Here is a 15,199-nt window from a genome sequence, read left to right as displayed (position 1 = left end):
ATTTTTAACCTCAATTTTCATTAAATACTCACTTTTTAATCATTGATGTTAATTTCTGTTTATTAATTAAAAATAATCATGAAGTGAAATTTTAGATTTAATTATAAAAGTGAGAAAAAATAGTGAAACTTAATTAAGAAAATTTTTTAACTTAAATTAACTCTAAAAAACGGAAAGTGAGTATTTAGTGAAAAATCAAAGTTAAAAATATAAATCTTGAAACATATAGATTAAATGAAAGCAAAACTCAAATATCAAGGGTAAAATTATAACATTTTGAAACTTGAACACTAAATTAAAACCAAACTCAAAACTAAGGACTAAATGTGTAACATTTTTTGAAACCTATGGACTAAATAAAAACTATACTAAAAAATATATATTTTTTTTCATATTTTATAAAGAAACTAACACGGCTTAAATAATGATTAAATGAACCTTAAAAAGTACAAAAATTAATAATAATTTTGAAAGAAGCATAAGTTTTAAAAATAAAGAAGTTGAATAAATGATCAAAATGAGCTTAGAGAAAATTAGATTGTTTCCAGTTCTTTACTTTAGAAAAATGTCCTTTCTACCTCCACTTGGTTTCATTTTTACTTTTAGGACGCATTCTTCTTTCTGTCACCAACTTTATTATAGATTAGGCTAAAAAGAGGCAAAAAGGCAAAATAAGAAAACCTTTTGAAACCAATTTGATCCTAATACTCACCAAATGGAAGAGAAAGACAGCCAAAGAAAGCTATTAGCCATATAAAACTAACATAAACATCTCCTTTCCTTGATGAGAGATTGAGATTAAATCCAAAATCTAAAGTCCAAAGTGCTCTCTCTTTTGTCTGATTTTCTTTCTTTCCTTTTGAGAATGCTCCACTAAATTCTCAAAGCTGGTTTTTACTGTCTCCAATTTCTCTCTTTTAGCTTCTAAAAGCACTTTTGGCAGAAGATTCTTCATTTCCCCTTAACCCCACTTCTACATGCCATACAAATCTTACTCAAATATTCTTAGAATTGCCATAGAAAAACAATTAGTTAACATCCCCTCAATTTGGTAAATGCCCAATTGCTCTCTACTTCTTTGGATTGAATTTCCCCCTCTTTTTCTAACATTCAAAAGGCCCCATATTGGGTCCATCTTGCACTTCTTTTGAGCCCTTTTTAAGTTTTTACTTTTTTTTTTTTTAATGGTCTTTGATGTTCAAACTATTAAATTATATTCAACATCTTAGGGGCCATTTGGTCCCCAATTTGAATGGGTGAAGTGGACTATAACCCACTCTATATTTAAACTTCTAATTTTCATCTATTATAACCTACAATTAAATATTCTAATATAGTGTTTATTATTTTTATCATCTCTCTCCCACTTTGTTATGGATGATTAGCATAAATAGACTAAAATAGTTTGCACTTCAAACACATATTACAAACTATACATCCTAAACCCCACTTTTTAATCATTAAAACACATACATATAGAAACCAATCAATTCCTTTTGCTTTATAGTGCTTCAAAATGCTGCTCCTTTATATACTCTGTCTCCCTTTGCCTTCACATTCCATCTCTCTCACTCTGTTTTTGGTTTCTTCTGTTATTTAACAAAAATCTATTTCAATGTTTGTTTTCCTCTTCTCCACAGGTTCTAGAGAAAAGACGCAACCATTTGAATAAAACTCTCTCTGTTTCTCTCACTCACTCTCTGCAACTTAAACTCGAAAATGGGGAGAAGCTATGCCAATGAAAGATGGCGTGAAGATGGATTTTACATGGCGGAGCCCGATGAAGAAGATGAATCTTTATCCTTATGCGATCTTCCCATAAATCTAGTCAAAGACGACAATCCCCATTTTCTCTCAGAAATTAAACCCAGAGCCGGCGAGACTCCCGTTGCCGCCGCTGACGATGAATTTGATTTCGGCTTTTTACGGGATTTCAGTAATTCCGCCGCTCAGCCGCTGCCGGAAATGTGTCTGGCCGATGAGGTTTTCTACCAGGGCCAACTTTTACCTGTTCGCCTCTCTGTTAGCTCCGACAATACCTCCGCCAGATTCTACCACCGGCACGGCTCCGGCTCCGGTTCGTTTGCGAACTTTAGAAGCATCAATAGCAGCCGAAGCAGTAGTAGTAGAAGCCAGTGCTCTTCCTCGAGCGCAACTAACAATTCCTTAACAACTACCTCGGCCGCAAGAATTTCGCGGCTCACAGTCCCGAATTTATTCCACTCCCACCCGAGTCCTAAACCCCAAATTAAAGCCTCCCCGACCACATTCCGACAGGCGAACACCGGCGGAGGCCGCCAGAAATCCTCCTCCCCGTGGGATTTTTTCCGGCTAGGAGTAGTGAAAACGCCGGGAATGGAATTGCAGGATCTCAAACACCGGAGCAGCACGAGGAGGAACTCCTCAGTCAGCCGAAGCAACAGCGGGAAGGCCTTTATTCCGGCTGCCGCCATCGCCGCAAGCAACGAGAGCAGCGTGAAGGAGATGACGAGGAAACCTCGTGCAAGTGTATCGATAGAGAGGAAAGGCGGAGGAATTCTGAGCGGAGTTGGGTGTAAGTGTTCGGTGGATTCGACGGTGGCGCCGGCGCCGAAGGCAGTGGTGGTAAGGAGGAGGAAGGTTAACGGTAAGAATATTCCGGCGCAGGCGATGAGGGAATTAAGGATAAAGAAGGTGGAGAAGGAAAAAGAGGAAGAGGAAAAGTTAGCATTGTCTCGTCAACGGACATTTGAATGGCTAAAGGAACTCTCGCATGCAACCTTTCCCTGTGAGGCTTAGACTTAGCCTTGGATACCTACACGCATGCTTCTAATACTTTTATCTCTCTATTTTCTTAAGAAAAAATTATGATTATGATTATGGGTTGGTTAATAACAAATGGGAAATTCAAACTTGGAGTTTGGTTCGTTATATATAATATTTGTTAGTTTCTCTTTTCAATAATTTAGGTTTTAACTCTGGAAAATATGATTAATATTTTGGGTTAAAAAACATGAAATGCTTAACTTAGTATTCAATTTAATCATTTGTTATAATATGTGTAATGTTTGCTAGTAGTTGGTAGATTACAATAATTATCATATTGTATCTCTCTGGAGAACTTGATTAAAAAAAGAAATTATAAATCCACGACTAAAAAAACATCAATTTTATGTCTTAGTAACTACTTATACTATGAGCCAACAAATTCACAATGCCTGGGAGGACAAAACTATATCCCTTATCTCAAACACTCCTTAAAAACAATTTAAGACTAGTTCACAAATCTATCATAGATAGGCAAAGAGAAAAAGACAACAGTAAAAATAATAATAATAAAAAAAGAAGGAATAATTGTGAAATGAGACCATTTAATTATACCTTATAGCCTAGTATATATTACCCTACATCATATATTAAAAGTAGAAGAAAATGATTGTGGCCCAGAGGATGAGGGTTGAGCATTACTAATGGTGACAGTCATGAGAAAGAAAGAGAGACATTGGGGATGGACAATAGTGATAGTCATGATTAAAGTGCAAAATGAATATGCTTTATGGGTGAGAGAGCCAATGGAGAATGGAACAGAACAATGCCATTGGATCATTCTCGTACTGTTTTAAAATTTGTGATTACAAATGTGTCCTTTTTTCGGCAAGCTTTAGTAGGTACTTTTAGATTTGAGAACGTCTCATATCCTTTTAGCAGTCATTTTCTAACTGAAGACCGAAACAATATATAAAAAACTTACCAAATACTAACGAAACACAAGGTTTGATCATCAAAATTGCACATTTAACATTACTAAAACAAGCTAAACATAAGAATCTTATAAACTAAATCAGATCTAGAAGTAGAATAAACTGCTTAGCTAAAGGAGAAGATTTGAATAGTCTATTCAACCAAGTTCCAGATGAAAATACATGATTAAAATGGGCAAGTTGAAATCCAACAAAAAGTTAGACCTCATCCACTATGACCACATCGAATATTTCAATAAGGGAAGAACTTTCTTTATCCTGCTTACCATTGGCAGAATATTTATTTTTGGATGATGAAACCAACAGCATAATAGAAAACCACCAAAGTATAGAAAAGGGTAGAAGATCCAACAGCGGTTCAAGTTTCCAACTTCCTAGTGTAAAAAGAACCTCCACTTGGCTATAGAGATCACAACTGCATTAGTTCAAGCAGGATAAAGTATATTTGACTGTTCACCATTTAATGAACATAAGAATCATGATGAAAACAAGTATATAGCAGAGCAAGACCATATAACTTGATTTTTAATAACTGAGTTCTTGGGTTTCAAACAAATATCAGTTCATGAAGTGCCTGTTGGTCAGGCAATGTATCCCAAACACACATATCTAGGTGCTGTTGTGATGGCAGCAATACAACACTTAGCCAGAATCTACCTAATAGAGGCTCAAGTCGCAAAGAAAGAGTCTATGGAAGGACTATTCAAATCGTAATGACACAAAGCAAAATCCATGAAGCAAAAATGTTAACACCAAGTATGGGACAAGATAGCTCTCTCCTCTCCTCTCCTAGGTTCCCTATCTGACAGATCCTGGTTTACCTTTTAGTTACACGATTAGTACTCTTTCGGATTTTATAGACTGTTGTTTGCTTCTTGCATCGTGGAAGTAAGTAGCTGCTGTATTAAACTAAGTACAGGACAATACACCTGGTAAACTCGTGAAGACAAATTTACATGATTCTCCATTCACAGGCTTTTTTATCTGCTAAACCTAGCTTTGTTTGAAAGATCTCAAATCTCACTTTCCAAATGGGCCTTTAACGTACATATCCTACAAGCCTCACAAAGATAATATTCCAATTGCATAATTGATCCGAGCAAAAATTATTTAAAATTTGTCAGGAACTTGAGAAAACTTTTAGCTTCTAGTTAAAGAACATTTTATGCAAATGATCTTCCAAATATTAGCTGGATGCCAACATGAGATAATTTAATCCAAATACAATCTACATTACAAGGGTCCACCCACCTCTCTCTTTCAAGTTTCATGGTACAAAGTTAAAGGCGTGCACTTGTGTCACAATCACTTTCCTTGATGCACCATAAAAGGCTATTACCTCCAAACCAAATCATAGTATTACAATCCCTATTAAAGTTCAACTCTTCTTGACCACCTCTGGTCCTCCAATTTAATTGTAACTCCATTATCACAAAATGGAAATGTGAATGCCCTGTATATTCCAGCCAAATAAATAATGAGCGAGAAGTGTTGCTGTTTCATTGCTCAATACAAATCAGTTCTTCCAAAAACTAATTTACGGACACCTCACAAGGTGATACTGCTATCTTAGATGTCATGAATGGGTAACAGTTCATATCAATGGTTAATGTGATCTATTAAGAATCTATTCATGCCTTAGTTTTCCATTTAGCAATTAGAAAGCAGTTAAATCTCAAAGTTTACTTTATGTTCCTCTTAATGTTTTCAGCTTGATAGGGCTTGTGCTTATCCATAATAATATGGGCAGTTCCTCATCAAGTTTGGGACAGGTGGTGGCTCGCTTAGGGGTTAAAGGTAATGTAAGCAGCCCAAGTCTTTCAAAGCAAAGCTGCTGTCCAACTGTTTGATCAGAAAGTCAATGAGCTTCAAGCCATTCCCTGTTAATATCACATCATCTACATATACAGTGGGGGGTCCTTTGTGGAGAATGAAAAAAAGTTGTCTGATGTTGAGTTAAAGAATCCCCAACTTAGAAGAACTGTTTTTAAGGCTGTGTTCCAGGCCCGAGGGGCTTATTTGAGTCCATATATGCCTTAGTAAGTTTGCAGACATAGTTTGGATACCTCGAATCAACATAGCCCGATGGTTGTGACATGTACACATCTTCAGTAAGAGTGCCATCCAAGAACGCATTGCTGAAATCCAATTGGCGAAGAGGCTGACAGTAATGCTGAGTATTACCCGAATAGTTGAGGCTTTGACAACTGGGCTAAACATTTCAAAGAAGTCAATTCCCGAATGTTGATAAAATCCTTTGGCTACTAGTCTGGCCTTCACTGAGTTTTGATGCTCGAGCCTCTTCTCATATGAGAGGAGTTCTGATTGCATATCTAGCCATGATATGCCCGGCTTGCCTTGAATACCTACCACGACAGGATTGTACTCTTCATCTAGGCCCATAAGAACTTGGGAGATTAGAGCTCGAGTCGTAACAGGACTGCCTGCTTAAGCTAGATTGTCTGAATGCGTTTTCATTAAACTGAGATACTCACCCATCCAAATGTTGCCTTTCCATGTTTGTTGAAACACTTGACGGAGATAATCCTCCTCAGTCCTTGACTGTATGCCAAACAATTCTTGAACAACTTGCCACAAGTCCTTGGCATTATCAAACCCCATCCGTTGGACGGTTACCTCTAGAGACATAGAGTTGTATAACCACCCGAGTAGGAGTTGATCTACCTGGATCCAAGTTTCGTATTGTGGGTTGATATTTCTTTCAATCGTGGTGCTTACAGAGTCTTCCGATACAATTTGTGGACTGACACCAGACGAAGTTGAAGAGGTTTCAGAGGTGGCAAGAAACATGGTGGGCAAGAGCTCACACCTGACAGATGGCCTTCGAGCTTGTAGCTGTGCAAAGATGGGAAGGGCAAGCATCTTCCATAGAAGATAGTTCCCTTGTTCTAGTTTGGTGCTGGTGATTTGATTGAGGAGTTGATTTAACGGTGGGTGATTGAATCGGATAGGCTCAGGTCCAAATGAGATTGCAGTGGGAATGGCATTTGCCATGGATGCTTTGATACCAACTTAAGATTTAGAGTAACACACACAGAGAAGAGGAAATGTTTGATTTCATTATATAGAGGGCAATCTTCTGCCCTATTTATGAACACGGTTTACCCCGATGTGGGTAAAAAGGGAATAACAAAGAATTGGAAATTACACCCAATCAAAGTAGAGAGAAAATAACAACTTTAACAAATCAAATATTTGGAGTAGATTTTTCCATTTTGATTTGGCGGCTGATTTGCGGTCCTTGTGATGTGTCATCTTCTGACTTTTTGACTTCTTCCAGAAGTGAATCCTCTCTAACAAAGTTCAACTCTTCTTGACCAGCTTTGGTCCTCCAATTTAATTCTAACTCCATTATCACAAAATGGAAATGTGAATGCCCTGTATATTCCAGCCAATTAAATAATGAGCGCGAAGTTTTGCTGTTTCATTGCTCAATACAAATCAGTTCTTCCAAAAACTAATTTAAGGATACCTCACAAGGTGATACTGCCATCTTAGATGTCATGAATGGGTAACAGTTCTTATCAATGGTTAATGTGATCTATTAAAAATCTATTAATGCCTTAGTTTTCCATTTAGCAATTAGAAAGCAGTTAAATCTCAAAGTTCACTTCATGTTCCTCTTAATTTTTTTTCAGCTTGAAAGGGCTTCTGCCTATCAATAGATAATATGGGCAGTTTCTCATCGAGTTTGGGACAGGTGGTGGCTTGCTTAGGGGTTGAAGTTTCAGTCCACTGGTGGAATACTTGAAATGCTCTTTATTGGAATCGATGGATTGGGGAAAAAAATGAGTATCTGTTTTTAGGATAAGGCTGGGCTTATTTTGTAGCCTCCAGTTAGAGTTTCCTTCAGCACAAGTTTTCTATAAAACTATTCTACCTTTCTTTGTAGTTGTCAATTGAGGATTCTTTTTTTTCTTTTTGCTGTCATTATTTGTCTTCCTAGTTCCAACCCGATTTATGTACACTTTTTCCTATACAAAACATTAAACATCCTATAAATAAAATCCAACTAAGATGGTGAAATACTCTTATTGAAAAGCTCAATAAGTTGCAGGCATCAAAATGTTATCCAAAACTTTTCTCAGGTGGATGGAGTACACACTAGATTCCTTGCTGAGGATTTCATTAATTGGACTAATAAGCAAAGAAGAGGATTCAATGCTCAGTCATGTCATGTCAGTGGATATAAAATGGGAACTACGAAAAAATTGCACAGATACAGTTCCCAGTCCCATTTCCCCCAAGGAAGAACATATCGAACGGTAGGAAATATTTACCAAGAATCAAACGCACAACACAATTCAATTACTTATCCCCAATTCAATTACGACAATAGCACTCAAAAGCAACAATAATGCATTCATGTAGGAAGACATTCCGTACTCCAATTACGTGATTGAATCTCATTAAAATGCTAAAAAATTTCAGTTCCCTGAATAGACAACCACAAAATTTCAACATATACTACTCGATGCCTACAAATCCAGAAGTAACAATCTTCAATAGAGTGTCAAAAGGGGAACCTGGATCGTAAGTTTTCAAATCAATCATCATCCTCCCTCTTCTTTGGCTTCCTGTAATTCTCTTCGATGTGCTTGGCCATCACAAGCCCGGTATTGGCGAGCTTCCTGATGTTGGGAACGTTGTAATTTTGAGCCACGTAAATCCCGATCACCGTTCCCGCTATAAAAGAGAAGCTACTTCTGATAAACCCCATCGGCGTCCTTCTCTTTGGCCGGAGCCTGAAATTAACCGCAAGGGAAAGACGATCGACAATGGGATTTTAGGGCACCAATTAATCAACTCAGCCACAGAAACTTGTACACTCAATCTCTCCTATTAGCGACGTCTGCAGACTGAGAGAACGACGGGACCGACGGAGACTGGACTGGCCCACGGGGGGGAACGGCAGAAACAAGTTAGAGAGAGAAAAACGGAACCCACCGTCTGCACCTAGACGAAGGCGAGGCGGAGGCACGACGGCGGCGACTGGTGCTGAGCGGCGGCTGTTGCGCGTGGGTTCTATGGCCGGCAATTTCCTCGTCGAAGGGAGTTCTTAAAGAACTGAGGAGGAGAAAAACGTGAATGGACGAGAAGCATCTCGGCTCTCCGCTGCTCCAACTTTGATTTCTTTTCCCTTTTTCTTTTTTTCTTTTTACTTATTTACATGTTGAAAGTATTTGTATTTTGTTTTTATATTTGTGAGCGTTTGAACCAATTTATATATGCCTCGAGTGAACTTATTTAATACGAAGTTAATTCTTAGGACCTTCAAAATATTTGTAAATCTAACAAATGTAAAAAGATACAAATATAGTAAAATTTAGATATCTATTATGGTAAACCATATTCCTAATAGAATATATCATTAATAGAAGTCAAAGAATGTCACTCATTGTAATTACCCTAAATAATATTCTCTATACACATTTTCATAGTTGCAATCCCACAGTGGTGATAGAACGATTTTGGATTATCGACTTGATTCATGTTAAGAACTCTCCCTCCATCGTTTGAAGGATCTCAACTCTCTCCATCCAAATGGACCTTTAACGTACATATCCTACAAAAGTCTCACGATGATAGATTACAATTGCATAATTGATTGTTAGCCTCCAAACTAAATCACACTATTACATATACTCCGACGAATTAGACAATTGCTTACAAGGTCGTCATCCCTATATACTTGGTACCAATCTTCTAATCCCTCGATACAAATCAGTTCTTCCACAAACTAATTATTTCATTGCTTGAATAGAGAAAAAAATATTTTTCAAAAAAGTCATAAACGATACATTTTGAAAGTGTTTCAAAAATTATTTTAAAGGTTGTCAAAACACTTCAAATTTTTCACAAAATAACTAAATTAGATTTAACCAAACACACCCAGTCATGAATTACTATAAGTTCTTATCAATGTCCATTAAGAAGCTACTAATGGCTTAGTTTTCCATATAGCAATTATAAAGCAGTAAAATTTTGATTACGCCTGGCATCACTGCTAGTCTTGACATAATCAATAAACCAGACTCTAAGTTCACTTTATGTTCCTCTTAATTTCTTCAGCTTGAAATGGTTTGTACCTATTCATAGAGAATATGGGCATTTCCTCATCGAGATTGGGATCGTTGGTGGCTTGTTTAGGGGTTAAAGTTTCAGTTCAATGATCGGTAGAATGCTCGAAGTACTTTTTATGGGAATCGCTAAATTCAAGAAAATTGAATATTTGTTTTTAGAATAAACAGAGTGTTCAGATTTTTGTGTGAGTTTATTTGTGTAGCCTCAAATTAGAGTTTCCTTCAGCACTAGTTTTCTGTAACTATTTCACTTTCTTTTGTAGTTGCCAATTAAGGAGCGTCGTTATTTGTCTTCCTACCCGATTTCCGCACACTATTTCCTATACAAAACATCCTATAAAATAAAATCCAACTAAGATGGGAACACTCGGTAAGTCGGAATACACAATGTGCAGTCATCAAAATATTATCCACACTTGATTTCTGTGCTGAGGATTTACGCTAGCATCTTCAAATTTCACTAATTAGACCAATGGGTGAAAGTGACGATTCAATGCTCAGTCAAATGCAAACCCAGGGTTCTAGAAAATGTGGCAATAACTATCCCCAATTATTACCACAATAGCATCCAGAAGCCACAGTGATGCATTCATGCAGGAAGAAATTCTATACTCCAATTACGTGATCCAAACTCATTAAATTGCTGAAAATTTTTAGTTCCCTGAATATAAGACCACAAAATTTTAACATATAGTACTCAATGCCTACAAATCCAGAACAGAAGTAACAAGCAGTTCTTCAATAGTATGTCAAAAGGGGAACCTGGATTGTAAATCTTCCAATCAATCATCATCCTCCCTCTTCTTTGGCTTCCTGTAATTCTCTTCGATGTGCTTGGCCATCACAAGCCCAGTATTAGCGAGCTTCCTGATGTTTGGAACGTTGTAATTTTGAGCCAGGTAAATCCCAAAAACAGTTCCCGTTATAAAGGAGAAGCTACTTCTGATAAAGCCCATCGGCGTCCTCCTCTTTCGCCGGAGCCTGAAATTATCAGCAAGCGGAAAGCCGATCGGAAATGGGGTTTTAGGGCACGGAATAATCAATTCAGCCACAGAGACTTGTACGATCTTCCCTTGTCGGCGCGCTCGATCTCTCCTATTAGGATTTATCGCTTGAACTCGCCGGTCGTCAGTCTCCGGTAGCCGTTCTCTTTCCTTCACTCTGTTCCTTCTCGATCTCTCTGGGTCTCTGACTCTCGATCTTCCTCCGACCTCTATTTGTATTGGTGCGACTTCAAGGCTTTCTTGCTCTGCACGGACCGAAGTTGCCGGGCCGTTTCTATAACCCGCAATATTGCAATTGGAAAGGGTTTCTGCTCAGGGTTTTTCGTGGTATTTCAGACAACATTTAATATTTTTATTTGTTTGATATATTATAAGGAATTTTAAAATCTATCCACAAATTTTTAAAAGTGCGTGATTTATATGTCTTGGAAGATGGACGGTAAAAATATAGCTTAATTAATAAATTAATTAATATCAAATTAGGAAGTACAGATACTTTTAATTGTGTCGAGAATCGATATTAGATACGGATACGTCCAGATACGTGATAGATACGTGTCTGATACGTGATTTAAGTATTTGATTTTTTTTTTAATTTTCAGATATTCGTGTCTGCTTCCAGATGACGTTGGTCTATTTTTTTTTTTTCAAATTTAAGCCCAACCCACAACCCATTTTATTTTAATGCATGTTTAGGAATGATTTTTAAATCATCAAAAATAACTTTTTTTTCATTTTTAAACTCACTCGAAAATACACTTTTAATTACTCAAAATTAATTTAGTTTTCAATTTTACACTTTTAAATGCAATTTTCATATCATCAAAATTAGTTTTGAAGAATTAAACATGTTTCACGGTGATTTTGAAAATGACAAAAGTGATTTCAACCATTTTAAAATCACTTCCAAACATAAAAATCCACTTAAATTAAGCAATCCAAATCAAAATAAATTAAAAATGATAAAACATTAAAAAAAACTCGAAACGTAATTAAATCTTCGTTCTTCCCTTCTCTCTCACTATTTAAATTATGATTCACACTCCCTTCATCCTCAACTTCATTTTTCAATCTTCATCTTCTACTTCTTTCCTACCGTCTATTCTAGTCGATCAACAATAATCATTCGATGTTACTGGACTTTTTTTTTCAAGTTTTCACTCTCTTCTTGAATATATTTTAATCTAACTTAAAATAAGTATTATAGCAATTAATTAGACACACACATATAACGTATCTTCAATGTATCCTTATCTTAGTTTTTTAGAAATTAACATATTGTTGTATCGTATCGTATCCGTATCGTGTATCCGTACATGTGTCTGTGCTTCTTAGATATCAAGAATTTATTATTATTAATTTTAATTATTTATTAAATATCAATATATTATTTAGATTTCATAAATTTCAACTAATATTTTTACCATTAATATTTTATGTCATCTTAACTATTTAATATTATTATTATTATTAATTATCAATATTTTAATTCATTAATTTATTCATTTAATTATGTTAATTAAAAAGTATTTATTTATTTTTTATTTCATAAATTAAATAATGAATTAACATAACAATAATTAATGTTAAATTTAATTGATCTCTTATATTTAGTTAAGTAATTATTTACTTTTAGTTTCTATATACAAATATTGAATCATGCCAACAAGAGCGTAGCTCAGCTGGCATAATGGTCATACTTTAATTACAATACTTAGTGATTTTTGTATTCTCTGGTATGAGAATCACAGGAGTTTAGTGGGCTTTGTGATTTTTGGAGAGGGAAAGGAATATGAGAGATTTGGGAGAAAATTTTTGCAAAGATTTTTCTATATCCCATCACATACAGAGAGCTTTGTGAAGAAGGATGAACTCTCAGAAGAAAACCACATTCCCACTCACTATGTGAGAGTTGAGAAAATTTAGGGGAAGGAAGCTATTTTCCTCCTTTTATTTAAAATTAAAATTAAAATGAAAAAATAAATTAATTATAATTTAATATAAAACTATATATTATTAATATATATATATATATATATATAACCATATGTTATATCATATATAGCATATAACCTATGGTTTAATATTGTATCATATACAATATAACCTATAGTTATAATTCTCTCATCAACGATAGTTAATATAAATCCTATTTATAATAAATTCAATTATATGAATCCAATTCATATAATTAATATTTGAATCATATTCAAATATTTATTTCTTCTCAAATAAACTTTATATTATAATGTATTAAATATATTATAGTAATTATATCATATATATAATTAAGTAAAATTAATTATATCATATATAATTATTTCCCACAATTAATTTGAACAATTCAAATTATCCAAAACTGACTCTCATTAAATCCCTGTTGAGCTATAGAGGGGACCTCATAGACTTGTAGCTTAAAGCTCCAATGGTACTTGAATAATTAATTAAACTCCTTTAATTAAATTATTCTTTTAATTAAATTATTCAACATCCATTAACTGTCGGATATTCCATTAAAGACTGATAGTTGCATTCTTCGCACTATAGATATATTTCTGTGTCCATTGGATATTAACCAGTCAACAATGTGCTGACCCTTCACAAATTTCTCGTAAGTACAGTTTGGCCAAAATTACTATTTTGCCCCTATAGTTACATCTAACTCCTTAAGTACCACTAATCCCTCTAAGGAACAATAAGTCATAGTCCAATTATGACCAAATCCCTCTCAAGCCAAGAGAAGGAGTGGCCACATTGTTCAAGCCTCAGAAATAGCCCTTAAGGGAGCAATTTATCTATTTACCCCGACATTAGAGAAGGAGTGAATTTCATCCTGTGTAGATGTGTTCCTAGCTCTCCAATCAGACAAATCCTCAAAATTGTAGGCATATTGAGCCGGTGATCTGGCCACTCTCACCCATGCAAATCAAAGGATCGCCTTCATAGGTAAAAGTTCTTAACTCACTTAGGATTCAGATGATGTCACCTATGGTCATCTTGGTGAAATGTAAGTCTTTATTATTAACGACATTAATGAGACTAGTTCTAATGTAGATTTTCGAACTATAGCTCCTCCATTTAGAGGAAACACTAGTTCTAATGTAGATTTAGAGTAAACACTAGTCACTTCGCCAAACTATAGCTCCTCCATTTAGAGTAAACACTAGTCCTAATGTAGATTTTCGAGAATCCCGATCAGTCTAAAAGTCAGAGTCTGTGTATCCTGTAAGGATCAAATCCTTATCTCCATATACAAGCATATAGCCCCTTGTTCTCTGAAGGTATTTGAGGATTGTTTTGACCGTTGTTTAGTGATCTAATCCTGGATTGGATTGATATCGACTGACAATCCCTATTACATAGCAAATGCTAGTTCTTGTACATAACATTGCATACATAAGGCTACCAACAGTCGATGCATAGGGAATTCGTCTCATTGCCTCAACCTCTTAAGGAGTCTTAGGACACTGCTCCTTAGACCCTTATTCGAATTGTGCATCGAATATTTGACAAGCATCTTATCAATATACGATGCTTGAGACAAGGCCAACCTTTTATTCTTATGATCCTTGATGAACTGGATCCCTTGAACAAATCGCGCTTGTAACATCCTGATTTATTTTGTACTTAAGTTTTTTTTATGTTGGCTACTTGGATAAATTATATGAGATTTATGTTTTTGGCTAAGCTAAAATATAATTTAATTATTTAGAATTAATTGAGTTTTATTTTGGCTTGCATTTGGAGATTTGATTATCTATGGAGATAAGTAAATGTGTTTATTGGAGTTTTTAAAAGAAAAAAATATATAAGTATATATATTTTGGAAAATGATTAGGGAATTTGTTTTTTTTAAAGGAAAAAGGAAAAAGTTTAGTCTTTTATATATACTTGTGGAAAGGCTAAAAATAAATAAAAGGAAAAAGAAAAAAAAATAAGTTTCTCTCTCTCCTCAAGGCCCACGCGCCCTTCCCTTCTTCTTTTTTTTTCTTCTTCTTCTTCCGTTCCTTTCCAAACCCTAGTCGCCGCTGCCGCTGACTATTGCTTCGCTGGCGTCAGCGCGTCCGTCGCAGCAACAGAGCCACTGTTCGTCTGCCGATGTCTGGACCGTTGGGTTGACCGCGAGCCGCCGCGCCCACCCGTACAACTCCGCTTCTGCCGCCGCGCCCAGCCACAAATCGACACATTTGACCGCCACTACCTATTTGAGTTGGGTAAGAGTTGGTTTATTTTGGGCAAGGGTTGGTTTTTGAGATTTTGGAGTGTCACTTTGTGTTGGAAACAATTTTGGTTATTACCCACTGTGTCGACTTTCAGGATTAGGATTTTGGAAGAGTTTAGGGCATTTCTA

The 15,199-nt window shown here is 35.7% G+C and overlaps 3 protein-coding genes across 6 annotated transcripts; 1 reads left to right on the top strand and 2 right to left on the bottom strand.

Moving 5' to 3' along the window:
- Nucleotides 1-1,719: 1,719 nt before the first annotated feature.
- Nucleotides 1,720-2,778, top strand: LOC120073475. Its single transcript, XM_039026321.1, has one exon. The coding sequence runs from the start codon at nt 1,720-1,722 to the stop codon at nt 2,776-2,778; it is 1,059 nt and encodes a 352-aa protein (XP_038882249.1).
- Nucleotides 2,779-3,876: 1,098 nt separating this feature from the next.
- LOC120073906 lies at nt 3,877-10,289 on the bottom strand. 4 transcript variants are annotated; one of them, XM_039026817.1, is made up of 2 exons: nt 8,288-10,289; nt 3,877-4,155 (listed from the first exon to the last, which is right to left on the bottom strand). In XM_039026817.1, the coding sequence occupies exon 1, from the start codon at nt 8,479-8,481 to the stop codon at nt 8,308-8,310; it is 174 nt and encodes a 57-aa protein (XP_038882745.1). In that variant the 5' UTR covers nt 8,482-10,289; the 3' UTR covers nt 3,877-4,155; nt 8,288-8,307. The 4 variants fall into 4 exon arrangements, with proteins under 4 accessions (XP_038882745.1, XP_038882747.1, XP_038882749.1 ...); XM_039026819.1 differs by having other exon boundaries at nt 3,877-4,140; XM_039026821.1 differs by lacking the exon at nt 3,877-4,155 and adding an exon at nt 4,184-5,193.
- A 190-nt stretch (nt 10,290-10,479) lies between these two features.
- LOC120073907 lies at nt 10,480-11,152 on the bottom strand. Its single transcript, XM_039026822.1, has one exon. It carries the CDS (start codon nt 10,798-10,800, stop codon nt 10,627-10,629), a length of 174 nt encoding a protein of 57 aa, XP_038882750.1. The 5' UTR covers nt 10,801-11,152; the 3' UTR covers nt 10,480-10,626.
- Between the last annotated feature and the right edge of the window lie 4,047 nt (nt 11,153-15,199).

The sequence above is a fragment of the Benincasa hispida genome, chromosome 3 (genome assembly GCF_009727055.1).
Source record: "Benincasa hispida cultivar B227 chromosome 3, ASM972705v1, whole genome shotgun sequence".
In the NCBI taxonomy this organism is placed as follows: domain Eukaryota; kingdom Viridiplantae; phylum Streptophyta; class Magnoliopsida; order Cucurbitales; family Cucurbitaceae; genus Benincasa; species Benincasa hispida.
This window is presented reverse-complemented; position numbering and strand designations above follow the sequence as displayed.